The sequence below is a fragment of the Stomoxys calcitrans genome, chromosome 1 (genome assembly GCF_963082655.1).
Source record: "Stomoxys calcitrans chromosome 1, idStoCalc2.1, whole genome shotgun sequence".
NCBI lineage: Eukaryota > Metazoa > Arthropoda > Insecta > Diptera > Muscidae > Stomoxys > Stomoxys calcitrans.
Genome location: NC_081552.1, coordinates 138,597,313 through 138,615,123, shown reverse-complemented (window position 1 = coordinate 138,615,123; position 17,811 = coordinate 138,597,313). Strand labels below are relative to the sequence as shown.

At 40.8% G+C, this 17,811-nt stretch overlaps 1 protein-coding gene and 2 long non-coding RNA genes across 5 annotated transcripts in view; 2 read left to right on the top strand and 1 right to left on the bottom strand.

The window, feature by feature from the left end:
* Positions 1-1,596: 1,596 nt before the first annotated feature.
* LOC131994214 (uncharacterized) overlaps positions 1,597-17,811 on the bottom strand; it is a 47,076-nt gene continuing 30,861 nt past the window's right edge. Inside the window, exons 1-2 of one of the 3 annotated variants that reach the window (XM_059360747.1) lie at positions 4,152-7,632; positions 1,597-3,521 (exon numbers count right to left, since the gene is read on the bottom strand). In XM_059360747.1, the coding sequence (XP_059216730.1) occupies positions 2,018-3,521; positions 4,152-7,531 (4,884 nt within the window). In that variant the 5' untranslated portion in view covers positions 7,532-7,632 and the 3' untranslated portion in view covers positions 1,597-2,017. Of the gene's footprint in view, positions 7,633-17,811 lie in introns of those variants that run through there. The other 2 variants (XM_059360746.1, XM_059360745.1) reach the window with 2 other exon arrangements.
* Positions 7,082-7,776, top strand: LOC131994215 (uncharacterized). Its single transcript, XR_009396538.1, has 2 exons — positions 7,082-7,167; positions 7,360-7,776. It is a non-coding gene; the product is annotated as an uncharacterized LOC131994215 (long non-coding RNA).
* Positions 12,204-15,912, top strand: LOC131994217 (uncharacterized). Its single transcript, XR_009396540.1, has 3 exons — positions 12,204-12,294; positions 15,003-15,819; positions 15,896-15,912. It is a non-coding gene; the product is annotated as an uncharacterized LOC131994217 (long non-coding RNA).

Below are 17,811 nucleotides of genomic sequence, written 5' to 3'. Positions count from 1 at the left end.
TAAGGCTGATGTTGAAGAATTCGGTTTTTATGCGGATTCTAGCTAGCTTCTCATCCACCGGAGTAAAGCTGGAGACAAGGTGTTTCAGTCTCCGCAGCCAAATTCATGCCTCATGTATGGCAGCTATAGTATAGTTCGTCACCGTTTAGTGTTGTAGTGACGCCATTCCCAGTTCATCGCATTTCCTGTAAGGCGGTAATATCTGCCTTGTAATTGTTTAATACATCCGCCAGCGCGTTGTGGTGAAAGCTTGCTTCAAGATCCGGAGCTCACCAGTTGGTCCAGTCATTACAAAGGCAAACAAGTTTATGCAGCATCTGTGGAAACTCAGTCTTCAATGGGATGAAAGCTTGCCTCAATCGTTGTATTCATCATGGATTGAGTATATTTCGAAATTCGATCTGATCCACCGTTTCACATTTCCACGGCATGTTTCAATTTGCAGACTCATGGTTTCCGCGATGCCAACTTAGCTGCTTACGGCGCATGTGTCAATGTGAGGTCCCAATTCAACAACATCATTAAATCTGAATTGCTGTGCTGTCGAGAGATGCTCCATTGAAGTCTCTCACTGTACCAAAGCTCGAACTTCAGCTGCATGTCTACTAGCTGGGTTGATTGATACCGCTGTGATATCTCTGGCGTTTCACTGTGAAGTCCATTGTTGTTCCGATTCGATGGTGGTTTTGTCCTGGCTTCAAGAGCTACCATCCAACTTCAACATTTTCGTTGCCAATCGAATTTCTCGAATTCGGTCACTTGGGACTCGAATTTCTTGGCATTACGTTCCAACAAAACTCAATCCAGCAGATATTTTGTCAAGAGGTGCGACACCTCGGGAACTCCTAAATGAAACTTCAAACTTGCCTATACTTCAAATTATGTGGATGACTTACCTGAGCGCCGAAGAAATGTACTGCTGACGACTTCCCTCACTGATTTGTCGATACATTGTAAGTATCGCAATTATTTTTCGAAAATGCAACGAATTTTTGCGTATGTTTCTAAATTTTTATATTCCAAATTGAGCGGCCAAAAGCCCGATGGAAAGATCAAGACTTTATTTTAGAATGAGCGCGGAAGATTGAGACGCTTGGAACGCTATTCTACGTTCGGCTAGTGGAACAAATTTTCTGTCATAGCCAATTAAAGTAAATTTTTCTGCAATGCTATTCGTCTTTGGAACTCTCTGCCTCCTCATATTCAATTTATTGGCAACGCAAATGCTTTTAAGAAAGCTTTATATGATTATTTCTAATAATTTTGTTACCTTGTATTTATGTTAAAATTTGTGTACTTATGACAGGTTACTTGTTTTATTATCTTCTCTTTTTTTTTTGTTGTGCGATTATTATCAACACAAATTTTATTATTAAATCAACTATTGTAACAATTTTTATAATACAACAAAAGTCACATACTATAATTATAAGTTTCACATACACATCTTGTTGTATGTGAAACTGAAAACAAATAAACAACCAAAAAAGTAAGTAAGTAAATTGAGCTGCGAAATTTAAGTTGTTCCTTTGTCACCGATCCAGAATAAACTTCACCCACAACCGGCAGATTCCAAATAAAAACACAAGGCTTAAATTCCGTTTGGCAAATTAAAAGATTTTATTTGATGGTTAATGAGTGATCGTTGTTGTTAACAATGCCGTTGTTGTTAACAATGCCGTTGATGTTCACGTTGTTGATGTTGTTAACATAGGGGTTGTTTATTCTCTTTAAGCAAATATTAAATTGAAAGAAAAACAGGTAATAATAAACATTTTAAAATGAATTTAACACAATAAAATTATGAAAATTTAAACTTTATACAAAGCACTTGACTCACTTATTTTTTTTACTATGGCGACAAAAGAGGCTAATAAAGGGCTAACAGGCTTATTTATACCAATGAGATGATTATAAATTACAACAAAAAATAAATAAACAAAATGACGTTGTTGGCTGGGGAAATTTCTCCGAATTGTTGACAGTTGATTCAAATATTGGTAACACCAGGGTTACCCTAACCAACATCCCCACCCCCGTGAACTGACCCAGAGGGGGAGGCTTCACCATCATGTGCTTCAACGTCAAGGACAGCTAATCTCGAAACAGGACGACGATATACACCAGCACTAGTACGGACCTCAGCTGATCTTGCCACACCATCTTTGCCATGGAACAATTGGATGACTCGACCTCTCTTCCATTGACTTCTCGACAGCTCACCATCACACAAGAAGACTAGGCATCCCACTTTCATTGGCTGAGAAGGCAGACACCATTTTGTGCGTCGGGTCAAATCTGGCAGATACTCACGCACCCACTGATTCCACAAGCCATTTTTCATGTTCTGCAACACTCGCCATTGTTTTCTTAAGCACATTAGCCTTGGTTCAAAAGGTGCTGGTGTATGAGTTGAGTTGGGACATCCAAGAATGAAATGATTGGGTGTCAATGGCTCCGAATCATCAGGAGAAACAGGAATATGAGTTAAAGGCCTCGCATTCACCATATTCTCCGCCTCCATGAGCAGAGCTTGAAGGGTTTCCAATTTCGGAGCATGTTCCTTCAACATCGCATACAAGGCCTTCTTCACCGACTGGACTAAGCGTTCCCAAACGCCGCCTTCACTAGGGTTGTTTGGTGTATTGTAGACCCATTTAAAGCCAAGAGCCGTCATACTTGAACGAAACGAATCATTAATATCGAGAAAATTAGACGTACCTTGGAGCTCTTTGGCGATGCCAACAAAATTTGTCCCATTGTCGCTTCGAATCATCACTGGAACGCCCCTTCGGTTGATGAAATTCCGTATACAAAGCAGACAGGCATCGCTAGACAGATCGGTGGAGATTTCAAGATGGACGGCTCGGATGGTTAAACAGGTAAATAGGGCTACCCATCTTTTTTCTTTACGACGGCGAATGGTAACATTGACAGGGCCAAAATAGTCAAGGCCGGTATATGAAAAAGGTCGCACATATGGGGTAATACGATCCACAGGTACTGGAGCCATTTGCGGTTGTGTAGGCTTAGCTCGACTAACTTTGCACATAGGACATCTGAGCTTGATTTTATTCAAAAGCTGACGAAGAGATGGCACCCAAAACCTTTGTCGAACTTCGCTCATAACTGTGGCAACATTGATGTGGCAAAAACGAACGTCGTAGGATTCCACTAAAAGGCTGGTAAACAGGTGATTTTTTGGTAGAATTATCGGCCTTCTGGCATCGAGACACAAGAAAGTGGCATTATCAATTCTTCCGGAAACACGTAACAGACCATCGGTGTCCATGAACGGATTTAATGATTTGAGTTCGCTCTTTTCTGACAACCTTTGTCTTGTAGCAAGATCGGCTAAATCGTCTCCAAACATCTCTTGTTGTACTTGCTTACAGAGATACTTCTCTGCTTCTTCTTCCTCATCAACTGACAGCTCTCCAGATCTACCAGCACTTTGTTTTAATTTACACCTCAAATTATGCATGTACCGAAGCACCCACGCCATAGTCCTTTTTAATCTGCTATATTTCGAAAAACGATTAATATCAGGTATAACTGAATGTACTTGCCTTGCCACCAGCACTCTATACTTTGAACGAAGTTCCACTTTACCTCGATCAGCACCTGAATTTGTTTTTGTTTCATTCGGCCACTCCACCTCATTTTTCATTAAAAAATTTGGGCCATTTGTCCATCTTCCGTTCGGGTCATATTCTTTGGTTAGATTTGCCCTTGTTGCCTCATCTGCGGTATTATTTGGACCTGGACACCACCTCCATTGTTCCACCTGACTGCTTTCTAAAATTTCCGCCACTCGATTTGCCACGTATTGTTTGTACATCCTGTGGTCGGACCTGATCCACTGCAGCACCGTTGTAGAATCTGTCCAAAAAACAATATTTTTAATCGATTTTTCATGGTTTTTCATAATTAATTCTTTAAGCCGTATTCCCATGACGGCGGCCTGTAATTCCAACTTGGGTGTTGTGTGGAATCTAGTTGGGGCACAACTTGTCTTGCCCATCACAAAAATTACTTTGATATCACTACTTACCACACGCCAATAACCCACCGCAGCCATTGCATCCTCACTAGCGTCAGTAAATATGTGAAGTTCGACATCATTATTATGGTATGTTGGATTATAATACCTTGGCACATTGAATTTCACAATATTTGGCAATTGGGCTAACCAAAACTTCCAGCGGCCATATATTTCTTTAGGGAGCTCTTCATCCCATTGTATACCAGACTTCCACACACTTTGCATTTTAATTTTCGACGTCACCATAAAGTCACTCACAAAACCAAACGGGTCGTAGATCGACATATTTAAACACAACATCTCTCGTTTGGTTGGAATTTTTTTACCACTTAATATTCGTCCGTCCACTTTATTTAGTTTTAAATCAAAACAAAAGACATCTGTTGCGGGTACCCATCGAATACCGAGTATTCGTTCTACTCCATCATAACAAAAGGTGTTGCCACTACTACCTTTATCGCCATCTGGGTTACCACACTCATCAAGCACTTTTTTCGAGTTGGATTTTATGCAATGTAAGTGGAATCCCGCAACTTTGTGAATTTTGATGACTTCTTTTAATATTTTGACTGCATCTTCTTCGGACTGAAAACAGTCGACATAGTCATCCACATAATGACGATCTGTGATACCACGAACGGCTCTAGGGAGTGTATCCAAAAATTTTTTGGCATTTAAATTTTTCACAAATTGGGCAATTGTGGGGGAACAAGTGGCACCGAATATCAGACGCTCCATGACATATATGTCCACTGGCGAATTCACATCTCCATTCCTCCATAAAAATCTTTGGCAGTTTTGGTCCATTTTCGTTACACCAATTTGATGAAACATTTCCTTTATATCTCCGCATACTGCGATTGGGCCTTCTCTAAATTTAAAAAGAATGGTAATTAGTGGATTGTTTATGTCTGGGCCTGATATTAGGAAAGAAAATTCATTAATTTCAGCGGCGGCATCAAATACAAGACGAATACCTTTTTTGTTGGGATTTTTCACACCAAAATGTGGAATATAAAAAACACGATCATATTTGGCTTCTTTTTCTTCAGTTGTAAGTTTCCGACAGTATCCTTTCTTAATATAATCATCGATTTTTGCTTTGTATTCGATTCCATACTCACGATTTTTAGCCATTTTTTGCTCGATGCTATATAAACGTCTTAGTGCCATGTCGTATGACTCCGGTATTAGTGGTACATTCTCCTTCCATAAAAGAGGACATTCGTATCTGCCATTTACCCACTTTGTAGCCTTGTTCAATAACTGCATCGCCCTTTCGTTCTTCTTTGAAATCAGTGGTTTTGTATCAACTTTGATGCCCAATGTTTCTACATCAAAATAACCACGCATCATGTTGTTCATATCTCCGAGTAGATTATTTTCAGTTTTTGAACACCTACGAAAATGCAAAACATGTTTATTAGTGTTATTTTTATCACCTGGTATCGGTCCATATAAAATAGCTCCCAATCTTGTTATTGTAACGATAGGCCCAAATTCACTTATAAGACGTGGAACTTCTAAGGGAACGGTCAAAAATGAGTGTTGCAGGCTCAAGATCATCATTGGTCGCACGTTAGAATAATCATGCACGGGAAATTTTGAGATTTTTTCACATTCCTGGGATTTTAAAAAATGAGCCATGTGGCAACTCTGCACTGGCAATGACAGATCAGCTGATAAATAAATATTGGAAATTGTATATTTATCTTTGTAGTGGCCAATTCCACTAATCGTAATATTAATTTTTTCGGTGTTTTGTGAAGTGCGGTGATTATTTAGCCACTGAAGTTCCAAAAAATCTCTTTCGCCATGTATATTTAGCTCGTTTGCAATGTCTGTGTGCAGCATTGATACATTTGCTCCGTCGTCAACAAACGCGTAGATCGTGAGTTGTTTTTGCTTACCGTATATTGTTATGGGCAGAATTTGGAACAATACGTTTTCGGTGTGGCATGTTGCATGGCAATTTCTTCTTGCGTCTAATTGCGATTCGGTTTGTTGTGTTATTGCGTCGGTATTCATGTTGGGTTGTGACAAAACGGCTGATGAAGACTCCAATACCGGAAAAGTTTTGTGCAATAGTGAGTGATGTGGTTTTTGGCAGCCATTTACCCCACAACGTCCTTTTTGGTGGCAGTTTTTTACTTGATGTCCTCTCTTTAAGCAACTGAAGCATGTTTTAATTTGCTTCACTTTGCTCCAACGGTCATCCAGTGACATCTGTAAAAAAGTTGGACAATTTTTAATGCCTTTGCACTCACCATTACAAACTGGACATTGATAACCAGAAGAAACTCCAACGCAGGCAAATTTTCGGGTGGATGTTTGTGAAGTAGTTGTTGGTACATGGCGGCGATTAGCAGATGTGCTTGCAATTGGCAATGTGTCGTTGACCATATTGGCTAGGCGGCGTAGTGTGGAAAGCCAATTTGCAAAATCAACGATAGTGGCTGGTTCCTGAAGCTGCAGACATTTTTCTGCCCACTGCATTTGGCGATTGGTTGACAGCTTGGACACTAATTCACTTAGAAGCGAAGGATTTGTTAAATGGTGCTCACCTTTGGCGTTCTTTAGAAATGTGGCCATGTTGCCTATTTTGTTGGCGTAATTGACGAGTGCCTCAAGATTGTCATTGGCTATTGGTGACACCGACCTTACTTTTTCAATTTGGCTCCTGATCAACTGTTCCGGTCGGCCAAATGTTTCTTGCAGCAGTTCCAAAATGGCGGCGACGTTGCTTGAATTACCTAAGAGGGATTCTACAGATTCCTTTGCTCGGCCCTTTAAAGAATCTCTCAGGCGCATTATGTTGTGTAAGTTGGAGTATCCAAATTCAGTGGTTGTGCTTTCAAATGATTCGTAAAATGTCTGCCATTCTTCGGGAAGGCCTGTAAAAATAGGTAATGGATAAATTTTCTTCTGAGGCAAATGTAATGAATTTTGTGAGTGTGAACTGTGGACAGACATATGTGAGGTTATGGATGATCCTGGTGGCGGTTGGTGATACGATGTGCGGTCTGGTGAATTTAATGGCTCTTGCGTCTCACTTGTTGGCAAATGTGAAGATGGTGGGTTATGACTTACGTGCAGCTGCGGTGTTTGGCTTTGTGTTTGCTGTAATAGTGATATCAAAGAAGGCATTGCAGACAGTGATTGTAAATTGGCGAATTGTTCTTGCATTTGTTTGGCGGTATTTTGCATTTGTTGTGTCGAAGCAAGAATCTCTGTCTGTATTGCCTGCATTTGACGTTGCTTTTGCTGCATTTGTGCATTTGCGTGTTTCTTCAACTCAATAATTTCATTTGCAGGTTTTGGAACTGAGGCTTGCGAATTGACTGGTGTCTTTTGATGCTGTGAAGAAGAAGAAGAAATAACATTATTGAGGTTGGCTGGAGGTGTACTGGTCGAAGCGGCATTTAAGGGTTCGTTTTGAGGGTTGTGAGACGGCGTTTTTGCTTTCGGCGAATGGGTAAGCGACATATCGTATATCTCAGAATCAAAACGGGCTGGAGGAATTCCTTGGTGTTTCGGCCACTGGTTCTTTTCTTCGTCTGATTGTCGGACATAAAAACAGCAAAGACGTAACACTTTCGACGGTTTCACAAACAAATGAATAAATAAAGAATAAAGATGTTCCTTTGTCACCGATCCAGAATAAACTTCACCCACAACCGGCAGATTCCAAATAAAAACACAAGGCTTAAATTCCGTTTGGCAAATTAAAAGATTTTATTTGATGGTTAATGAGTGATCGTTGTTGTTAACAATGCCGTTGATGTTCACGTTGTTGATGTTGTTAACATAGGGGTTGTTTATTCTCTTTAAGCAAATATTAAATTGAAAGAAAAACAGGTAATAATAAACATTTTAAAATGAATTTAACACAATAAAATTATGAAAATTTAAACTTTATACAATGCACTTGACTCACTTATTTTTTTTACTATGGCGACAAAAGAGGCTAATAAAGGGCTAACAGGCTTATTTATACCAATGAGATGATTATAAATTACAACAAAAAATAAATAAACAAAATGACGTTGTTGGCTGGGGAAATTTCTCCGAATTGTTGACAGTTGATTCAAATATTGGTAACACCAGCGTTACCCTCACCAACAGAAGTATTAACCTCTAATGACATTAAGCTTGGTACTCTCATTCTTGTCAAAAATATCCAGCTTGTCCATTTTCCTGAAGAGTATAAGGCGTTGAAATCAAATAAGGGAATCGTCTCCCCGAGCAAATTGTATTCGTTGGCACTTATTATTGATGATTTTGGTCTAATTCGAGTTGGTGGCCGTCTCCAAAACTCAACGCTAGGCTTTGATGATCGACACCCCATTATTCTGACCTAAAGGCATCCCTTTACTGCGTCAATGGTGATGCATTTTCATCATAAGCTGCTGCATACTGGAGCACTGTGTTTGCTGGCTACAATTCGGAAGCAATTTTGGCCAATCGGAGGACGAAAGGTGGTATATTCCATTATTTCCAAGTGTGTCCGATGCTTTCGAAAAAAGACGAAACTGCTACAAAACGTTATGAGAAATTTGCCATCAGACCGAGTAAGACCAAATAGAGCATTTCATACAACTGGTATCGATTTTTGTGGGCCATTCTTTTACAAGTCTGAGGTAAAGAGCCGCCCTCCTGTGAAATGCTATATATGAACATTCGTTTGTTTTTCAACAAAGGCAACTCATGTCGAGTTTGTCCAAGACTTGTCAACACCGTCATTTTTGTGCTCACTACGACGCTTCGTTGCCACTAGAGGCAAACCCTAAACGATTTGGTCCGACAATGCGAATAATTTTGTGGGAGCAAAAAATGAGTTGGATGAATTGAAGCAAATGTTTTCAAGGCAATCACAACTAAATGCCATTGATGATGGCAAATGCAAATGCAAATTTTGCCCATGAACATTCCACTAAGAAACATGGGCAAACTTCTCACATATCAATGAGTGCAGTTCGATTCAAGTTTAAGCTCAATGATAAGGCGTGCCGCAATGCGACACCTCTTTTGAGTGAAGTTTTACATGGCATAGTACCTCACAAATGTTACCAGCATTAGGAGGGGAAAACCACCGCCTACATTTTTTCTGATGGTCTCGCCAGGATTCGATTCCAGGCGTTCAGCTTCATAGTCGGACATGCTTACCTGTGCGCTACGGTGGCCTCTCTTGATGATGGCATTGATTGGAAATTTATTCCACCCAGATCGCCACATTTTGGTGGTCTCTGGGAAGCGGCTTGTCTGCCAAATTTCTGCGATTTTGAACTGCCCGCTTTCTGAAGACCTGGATATATTGGGTTGCCCAAAAAGTAGTTGCGGATTTTTAAAAGAAAGTAAATGCATTTTTAATAAAACTTAGAATAAACTTTAATCAAATATACTTTTTTTTACACTTTTTTCTAAAGCAAGCTAAAAGTAACAGCTGATAACTGACAGAAGAAAGAATGCAATTACAGAGTCACAAGCTGTGAAAAAAATTGTCACCGCCGACTATATGAAAAATCCGCAATTACTTTTTGGGCAACCCAATATTAACGCCTGGCAATTTTTTAGTGGGTGGCCCACTTATTTCAATACCCGAACTAAATATGTCATGAATAAATTTCGGTCGTCTCAACAGTTGGCAAAAGGTTTCGGAATTGCAACAGATTTTTTGGAGAAAGTGGAGCAGTTTGTTAGGACCACATACATGCGCTAACTTGGGCCTTCCGGCAGCTCTTCGGCCTCAGGGAGATCCTCAACCCACCCAAAACTAGCCTATGGTCTAACATCATTTTTTTTTTTTTAAGGAATTCACACAAAATTTAACAACACAAACACTTACAAAACACACGGGGATACTCTTTGGGATTTGAGTCCTTTGGTGTTCCAGACCCACACTCTGCCCACCCTTCCATGGTCCACATGCTCCTTGCCTCATTTGGTATGGACCCCACTATCTCCCTCTACCACTTACTTCTCTCTTTCAACCGTTTCCCCTCCCAAACGAAAAAAAACTTACTCCATTTCAAATCTGTTAATACAGTACATAATATATATCTCTTTATTTAATTATAAAAAAAAAGAATCTAATTGAATCAGATAAATAAAAATATAAACACTAAATTCCCGTCTTTGCATTATTTAATTATGTTCTTTCTTTAAAAAAAAATCACAACAAACGCAAAAAAAAAAAACAGATTAATCTTGCGGGTTCTACACAAACCTTTGGATGGGGTTCTGTGTCCAATGTGGACCGGATTACTATATCAGGATCTTTCTTTCCCTACCTAAATGAGCTCAGTTAAGTAGACGTTTTCCTATTTGCCTCAGTATTCAGGCTGTTGCAATAATAAAACCCTCTCACTGTTTTGTACAGTCCCTTACAAGTCACAAACAAAAAAAATTAATCAATTATTAAATCCTTAAAGCGTCAAAATCAAATAAGAATAAATTTATAAATGGTCAATAAAATTGTACATAAAATTGAAGATCATAAAAAAAATAACAAGTAAATAAAATAAAAAAAAATAAATGAAACTAGGTTATCTACTACTATGACTACATTAATTTTATAACCAAAATAAATAGGGGTTGGAAAATAAATTGAATCGAGGCGAATTGCCTCTTTTACGCACGCGCCTAACAGCGGGCTTTATTTCTGACTGTATGCCAGTCTTGGATCCTCTCGCAGTGTGGACTTTATGGGCTGTAAATCTCGTGGAACGTATATCGTCTCCACCGGGACACCATCTGTTCCCGAACAAAACAATTAATATACCAGCACTCAATGCGTCCCACACGTATATCACCCAACTTAGGTTGAAGTCGATGCTGCAATTGTTCAGCAGCTATGTGTCCCAACTTGGACAGAGTGTTCCACAACATGTACTTTTCTTGGTACCAATTTGGTGGTTACCCAAGACGTAACCCGGCGGAACGCCGTATGGACGAACGGACAGAATAAATTATGCACACGCTTACCGATGTGAGCTAGTCGCTTTGGCTTTCCTCCTAGGGCTTGTTCAATTTCAAGCAGAAAAATTCCTTCCGCAATCACCACGGCACCTATTGAAATTTACACACATTAACTCCTTGTACATTCATCGTCCTCTTATATACATCATTGATCCATTTAAACTCACTTATAAATTTGCCGTTTGCTTATTTATTTCTGCCTCCAATTATATATTTCCCATAAACAATCATCTATAGGGCACCACTAGAGCGTTAAATAGCCGCGAAAATCTGCATAACTTCGTTACCGCCGGGACTTTTTTTCTAAATCCAATATGGACGATTTTGGCTACTATTCTCCTTTTTATAGTCTCGGTTCTCCCACATTTCACATCTACTTTCAATGTGTGGGTTAGTTTCCAAAACTACTTTCTCTTTTTCTCAACTGAAAGTTGTTATTTTATTTTTTTCAATTTCTCATTTTTTAAATTTCTCATTTTTTTTGCCATTCCTCTACGTCCACCAGCTTTCAGGGATGGCACACGTACCAACCCTGTACCAATTAGTTCATCGTAGTGTAACAACGCCGGAACCAACATGACATCTGGCACTTGTACATCTACATAGCAGCGCAGCACCATTCATTCTTCATTTCTGACAAAACCCAAACGCATTAGCACATCAAGCCGGCAAGAAGACAATAAAACAAACCCTTGCCACATAAAATAGGAGAGAATCGCTGTGTGCACTGTCCATTGCCGTCAGAGGACTATTTAACACGGTCCCTGGCCTTACAAATGTGTCCTCGCCGTAAATTCTGCTGGCCCAAAAAAAAAAATTAGCTGCAAGAAAATTTGTAAACAATAGGTGGTGCATTTTGGCGTGATAACCAATTGATGGTTCACGATCCATGTGGTCAGCAGCCCTCACGCAACAAAACTCCGGCGCGAGACGAATCCCGAGAGGACTGGACGGTGTGCGGGTGTGGTCCATCATAGGTCCGTCATCTCCCGTATGTGCTGAAGGTATCATTCCTCCCTTAGTGCCATCTGCATCGTGCTGGATCTCCCTGTCGTCGCCAGAGACAAACGTGGGGAACTCCCACACCCTGGTGTCTCACAAGCCGGGCATAGTATCATCAGGGAAGTATCTCTCACAACGTTTCAGTGTACCTAGAGCATTGTTACTTTCTTTGAAATTTCAGGCTCTTAATCAGATGCATTTGCCCATTCTGTTATCCGGTTAGCCAGTAGGGCTTTGACTGTGGTGATTCGTCTTCGAGTCGATTGAAGGTAAGTTCACCCCCAATAGGGTTTAACCTAGGAACACACATATAGATGACATTCACGAAAAATAAATATCTAACCTATATTGCACTTAGTCCCTAGTATCACAGTCGTATTCTGGCCACAGGCAACTTATCACAATTAATATATCACCTTTTGAGGTCCTTTGCGTGAGCCACACCCACTGGGCGACCTTGGAGATCTTCCAGTTCATACATATTATTGCCTATCGTCTTGACCACTCGACATTTCGTGAACTTTCGCGCAAATTTCGCATTGAAATTCTTTTGGAAGTCGCTGAGCATATAATTTCGCCGGAAAACTTCCTGGCCTGGCACAAATCTCACGACTATTGCCTTTCGGTTATATATCTTTGCGCTCGCCTCATAGGCCTGATGCATATTCTGTTTGATCTTCTGCCGAATGAGCTCCAGGCGATCTCTTTTGTCTAGGTTGGATATCTCATGCTCTGTAAGTGACTGCAACTTTCTTGCTAGTTTATAATCGGCTCCTTTGGTGTACATATGATAGCCAAACAGGGCAAAAAATGGGGTTACACCTGTGGCTGCGTGTACTGAGGTACGAAGGGCGCATTCGATTTCAGATAGATAGAGGACCCAATCCCTGTGGTCCTCTTCCATGTATGCCCTTATTGCCGCCAGGACGGATTGATTAACCCGTTCTGAGGCGTTCGACTGTGGGGAATATGGAGCGGTTCTCATATGGTTAATCTGATAAGCAGTCATAATGTCTTTAAATTGTTTGGAACAGAACTGTGCACCATTGTCACTATGGACAGTTTCTGGTACTCCGAACTTCCTGAAAACTTCTTCCACTAAAAATCGTACTACATTGCTGGCCGTAGCTTCTTTCATTGACTTGAGGAAAACGAATTTGGTGAAGTGGTCCATGACAATAAAAATATATGCGTTCCCACTTTTCGACCGGGGATATTTCCCCAAAAAATCCACATAAATTTTATGGAATGGCCGATCAGTTTTCACCTCATTGCCAATTGTCGGACGTGTGGTATAGTTGACATTTTTGTCTCTTTGCATGTAACGCAGTTTGAAACATATTGACGGACTTGTGACGTCATAGTGGGCCAATAAAACTGCTGTCTCAGTCGACTCAACGTCTTCGTCACACCACCATGAGCCGCCATAGGTGAATCATGTTCCTTCTGAATTAAAATGTGGGTCAAGGGCTCTGGTACCCATAATCTCCACTCATATTCACCTAATTCTTCCTTACCTTCCTGTCTCATGCGTTTGAAGACCATGCCTTCATGCACCTTTAAATCGGTTTTCAACATACCGTCGCCAATAATAAACCCGAGATATTTGAGTTCTCTAAAACAAAATTGTGATTTCCTCAGTCCGATAGTGAGGTTGGCATCTCTTAGACATTTAGCCACTTCTTTTAAAAGCCGCATGTGTTGGTCGAAATCGCTAGAGATCACCAGCAAGTCATCCAGATAGACGAACACGTTTTCTTTGAGCCTGGCGGGGACGACCTTGTCCATTAAGCGACATAGACGTTGTGCAGCGTTGCATAGCCCAAAGGGCATGACGCGAAACTGGTACAAGGGTCGTCCCGGTACCGTAAAAGCGGTGTACTTTTTGCTCTCCTCGTCCATTTCCACCTGCCAGAAAGCATACTTTAAATCGACGCTACTTATGTAGTACGTCTCATCAATCCGACTTAATATTCCATCTATATTTTGGAGAGGATAGGCATCCTTCTCCGTTAACTTGTTTAGCTTTCTGGCATCGAGGCAGAACCGGTTCTTTCCGGGTTTCCTCACCACTGTGGTCCGGTTACTCCACGGGCTCTCGCTTTCTTCTATAACATTCAATTTAAGCATGTTGTCAATCTCTTCATATGTGATTTGTTGCACTGCGGGCGACATGGGGTAGTGCCTGTCTTTCACTGGCTCGCTCCCTCTATGAATTTGATAGTATGCTTTTCCAGCTTGGTACACCCAAGCCCTTTTTCCTCGAATGAGTCAAATTCTTTAATGGCCTCGTTCAATCTGGCCTGTTGTTCTTCCGTCAGGACATGAGGTTTTAGCCGATGGTGCGCGCCTGAACTCCCAAAATCTTCGATGACTTTTTCCATATTAATCTCTTCTACGCCCAATATACCTGGGGCTAGATTAAATTTGCGCCAGAAGTCAATACCTAAGTAGAGGTTTTGCTCCAAATCTGGGCATAAATATAAGGTCATGTTTTCTTTATTATTTTCATATTCAACGGGACACTCGATCTTCCCAATCACTCCGTAGCTATGTCCGCTGGCTGTGGTGACATTGTTGTAAATCGGCTTTATTTCAAACGATAGCTCTTCAATCAATTCTCTGCATCCTCTGCCAAGAAGGCTTACTGAGGCGCCAGTATCCAACAAACCTCTTATTAATTTATCCTTTAAACGGATTTCGGCATATGCCCTAGGGTCATTGCCCTTTATTTCTGCACGATTTAATGTCTCAACTATCATACGCTTAATCTTGCGTCTATCTGCGGTCTTTTGCCGAATTTTAAAGATACGCCTTGATATATTGCCTGCATTTTCATCTTGACCAAATATCCTGGCCTTAACATTATCATAATTTCTTTGTCTCTCTTCCATTGTTATATAGTGCCTGCGACTGGCATATGAATCATGGCATTTACTGTCTGTTCTAATCTTGTTTTCTTCTTCCTTCTTTTCAGATTCTGGATTTCGCCGAAATACTTCTACTTTGCGGGGTTTTCTGACGGACGTGTCTCCCCCGGGTTCGCCACGCCCCTCTTGCTGTTTCCCGATTGGCAGTTTTGGCATCTCGGGGTAATAGTATTTGGTCTGCCGCATCGGTAGCAAAACAATCCCCTTTCGGAGGATGGGCAATCCATAAACATGTGGCCCTCTGCACGACAATTCCAGCAAACGATGGTCCTATTTTGCTGAATGTTCGTTCGAATAGCCGAAATACATTCGGGGGCTTCCCGGTGCGTCTCGTGTTCGTCAAATTCATATTCGTCAAGGGCCACTTCATTGACATGTCTCGTAGGACGCGTGTGAGGAGCCACAGGCCTTGGATCTCGCCTTGGAAAATTCCTCTCGGCCTCTTTGCACTCAACACGCAGCATCTCTACGGTGGCGATGGACATCGGATAAACCACCATCTTAATATTTTCCTTGACATTTACCTTTATGATGCTAATCATGTCTTGGTCAGTTATAGGGTGTAACAAGCGAGATCTCAGCTGTCCCATGGCCTGGAAATACGCATCAACCGGTTCATTTGACAACTGTTTTCTGTCCACCAAGTGTCTCATGGCTTCGAACGCCGATTTGGTAGAGCGATATTGGCACAGGAGAGCATCCTTCAATTGAATCCACTGGGTGAAATTCCTTAGTTTCTGTGATTGCCAGAACCACTCCAATACGGGTCCAGATACTAATAATCTAAAGTCCCTTAAGATCTCCTCCCACGGGACTCCGTATTGCGACTGTAGGCACTCCAAGCGGAATATAAATTCCTCAACGGTGAGTCTCATTGTGTTACCATCAAAATTTATGCCGAATTTATCGACTCTTATGCGCAATCGATCATCATTCAAAGGTGACTGTGAGTAGTTCGTGCTCGTTGAGGGTGGCCTGTCCCTTTGTGAACTAGAGCCCGAGGATCCAGGCTGGGACGCGTTTGTACTCATGCTGCGGCTACCTGTTCCGTTCGCGGCGTTGTTACCTCCGAGGGCCATACCCTGCACGGTTCTAACCAAGGTAAATAATGCCTTTCTTATATCATTTACCTCGTTACTAATCAGATTTTTCATTCTGTCTTCCAGAGCCCTGTCGGCCGTGTGCCGGGAGTCGAATAGCGTTCGCCACCACTGTCGGTTGCGGTTTGTGCCACGAATGCCGGACTAGCCACATCCCCCTGGGCAGGTTGTCGATTAATAGTAGAAGATAAGTCCCTAATCTGACCATCCTTACTAGCCACATTACTATTCAAACTGTTCATCTTCTTCTTCTTAGTTTCACGATTATACCGTTCAGACTCCTCGTTGAATGTCGTTGGCCGGTCTCTTTTACTTTCCGAGCGAGACCTCGTATTCATCACCCAGAAGGTTTCCTACTCTAGGCTCTGATTCACGACGATATCCGTATTCGCGCCCCCAGATTTATTGGAATAATGTAAATCGGGTATTTCAATTCTGCCAGCCGTTATCTCTCAAACTTAAGACAGTATATACCATAAAAATGTATTATTATTATTAATTCCCTTTCCTGGCAAAGGTTTACTTTCCATAGGGTTATAAATGTATCGTTATTTCCTTTTCCTCTCACTGTATAAAAAAAATATACTAGCTATTAGCTCACCTAAATCAATCGTAAATTCAGTAAAATTCAAATCTATTCAAACTATTAGGAGGTTCACGGTTGTATTCTCAGAGAGATGTATGTGTTAGGAGTGTATTCATATCGTATCGATTCATGAGGTGTAAAAAAAAATCCCAAAGAATATCTTGTAAAACATTGCACATCTATATGGAATACCTAAAATAGGACCATTGTACCATGGTAATTAACTTCTCTCCTTTCGAAACTAAAGTCCTCATGGCAATAAGGCCTTCTGACACTCTGACTCACGGCATCCATCCTACCGTAACGGCTATCATTCTTCGCCTGCCATAAATCCTACGTATGTGGTATTCCTTTTTCTAACGAATCTAACATATACGAACAAAACGGGACACAGGTCGATAACAAACACTCATAGTTACAAATATACAACTAGATATTGCATTTGACCCATTTTTATATTCTAAATCTAATCCTAAACTAATATATCTTAATCTAATATTGCGCTTTAAACAGCCTCTCCCATATAGGGCTGGATGCAATACCAACCAGACATAATTGGTATTTGACTAGATCGATTTGGGCTATTGAATCCAAAAATTTGGCTATTACCAAGTACATACGTAGATGACATTGCACTTATTCTCCTTACTCTTAGTACTAGTGACTAGAAAGCATCGATTTTACATTGGGCGCCATTTCTGTTAGGACCACATACATGCGCTAACTTGGGCCTTCCGGCAGCTCTTCGGCCTCAGGGAGATCCTCAACCCACCCAAAACTAGCCTATGGTCTAACATCATTTTTTTTTTTTTAAGGAATTCACACAAAATTTAACAACACAAACACTTACAAAACCACGGGGATACTCTTTGGGATTTGAGTCCTTTGGTGTTCCAGACCCACACTCTGCCCACCCTTCCATGGTCCATATGCTCCTTGCCTCATTTGGTATGGACCCCACTACCTCCCTCTACCACTTACTTCTCTCTTTCAACCGTTTCCCCTCCCAAACGAAAAAAAACTTACTCCATTTCAAATCTGTTAATACAGTACATAATATATATCTCTTTATTTAATTATAAAAAAAAAGAATCTAATTGAATCAGATAAATAAAAATACAAACACTAAATTCCCGTCTTTGCATTATTTAATTATGTTCTTTCTTAAAA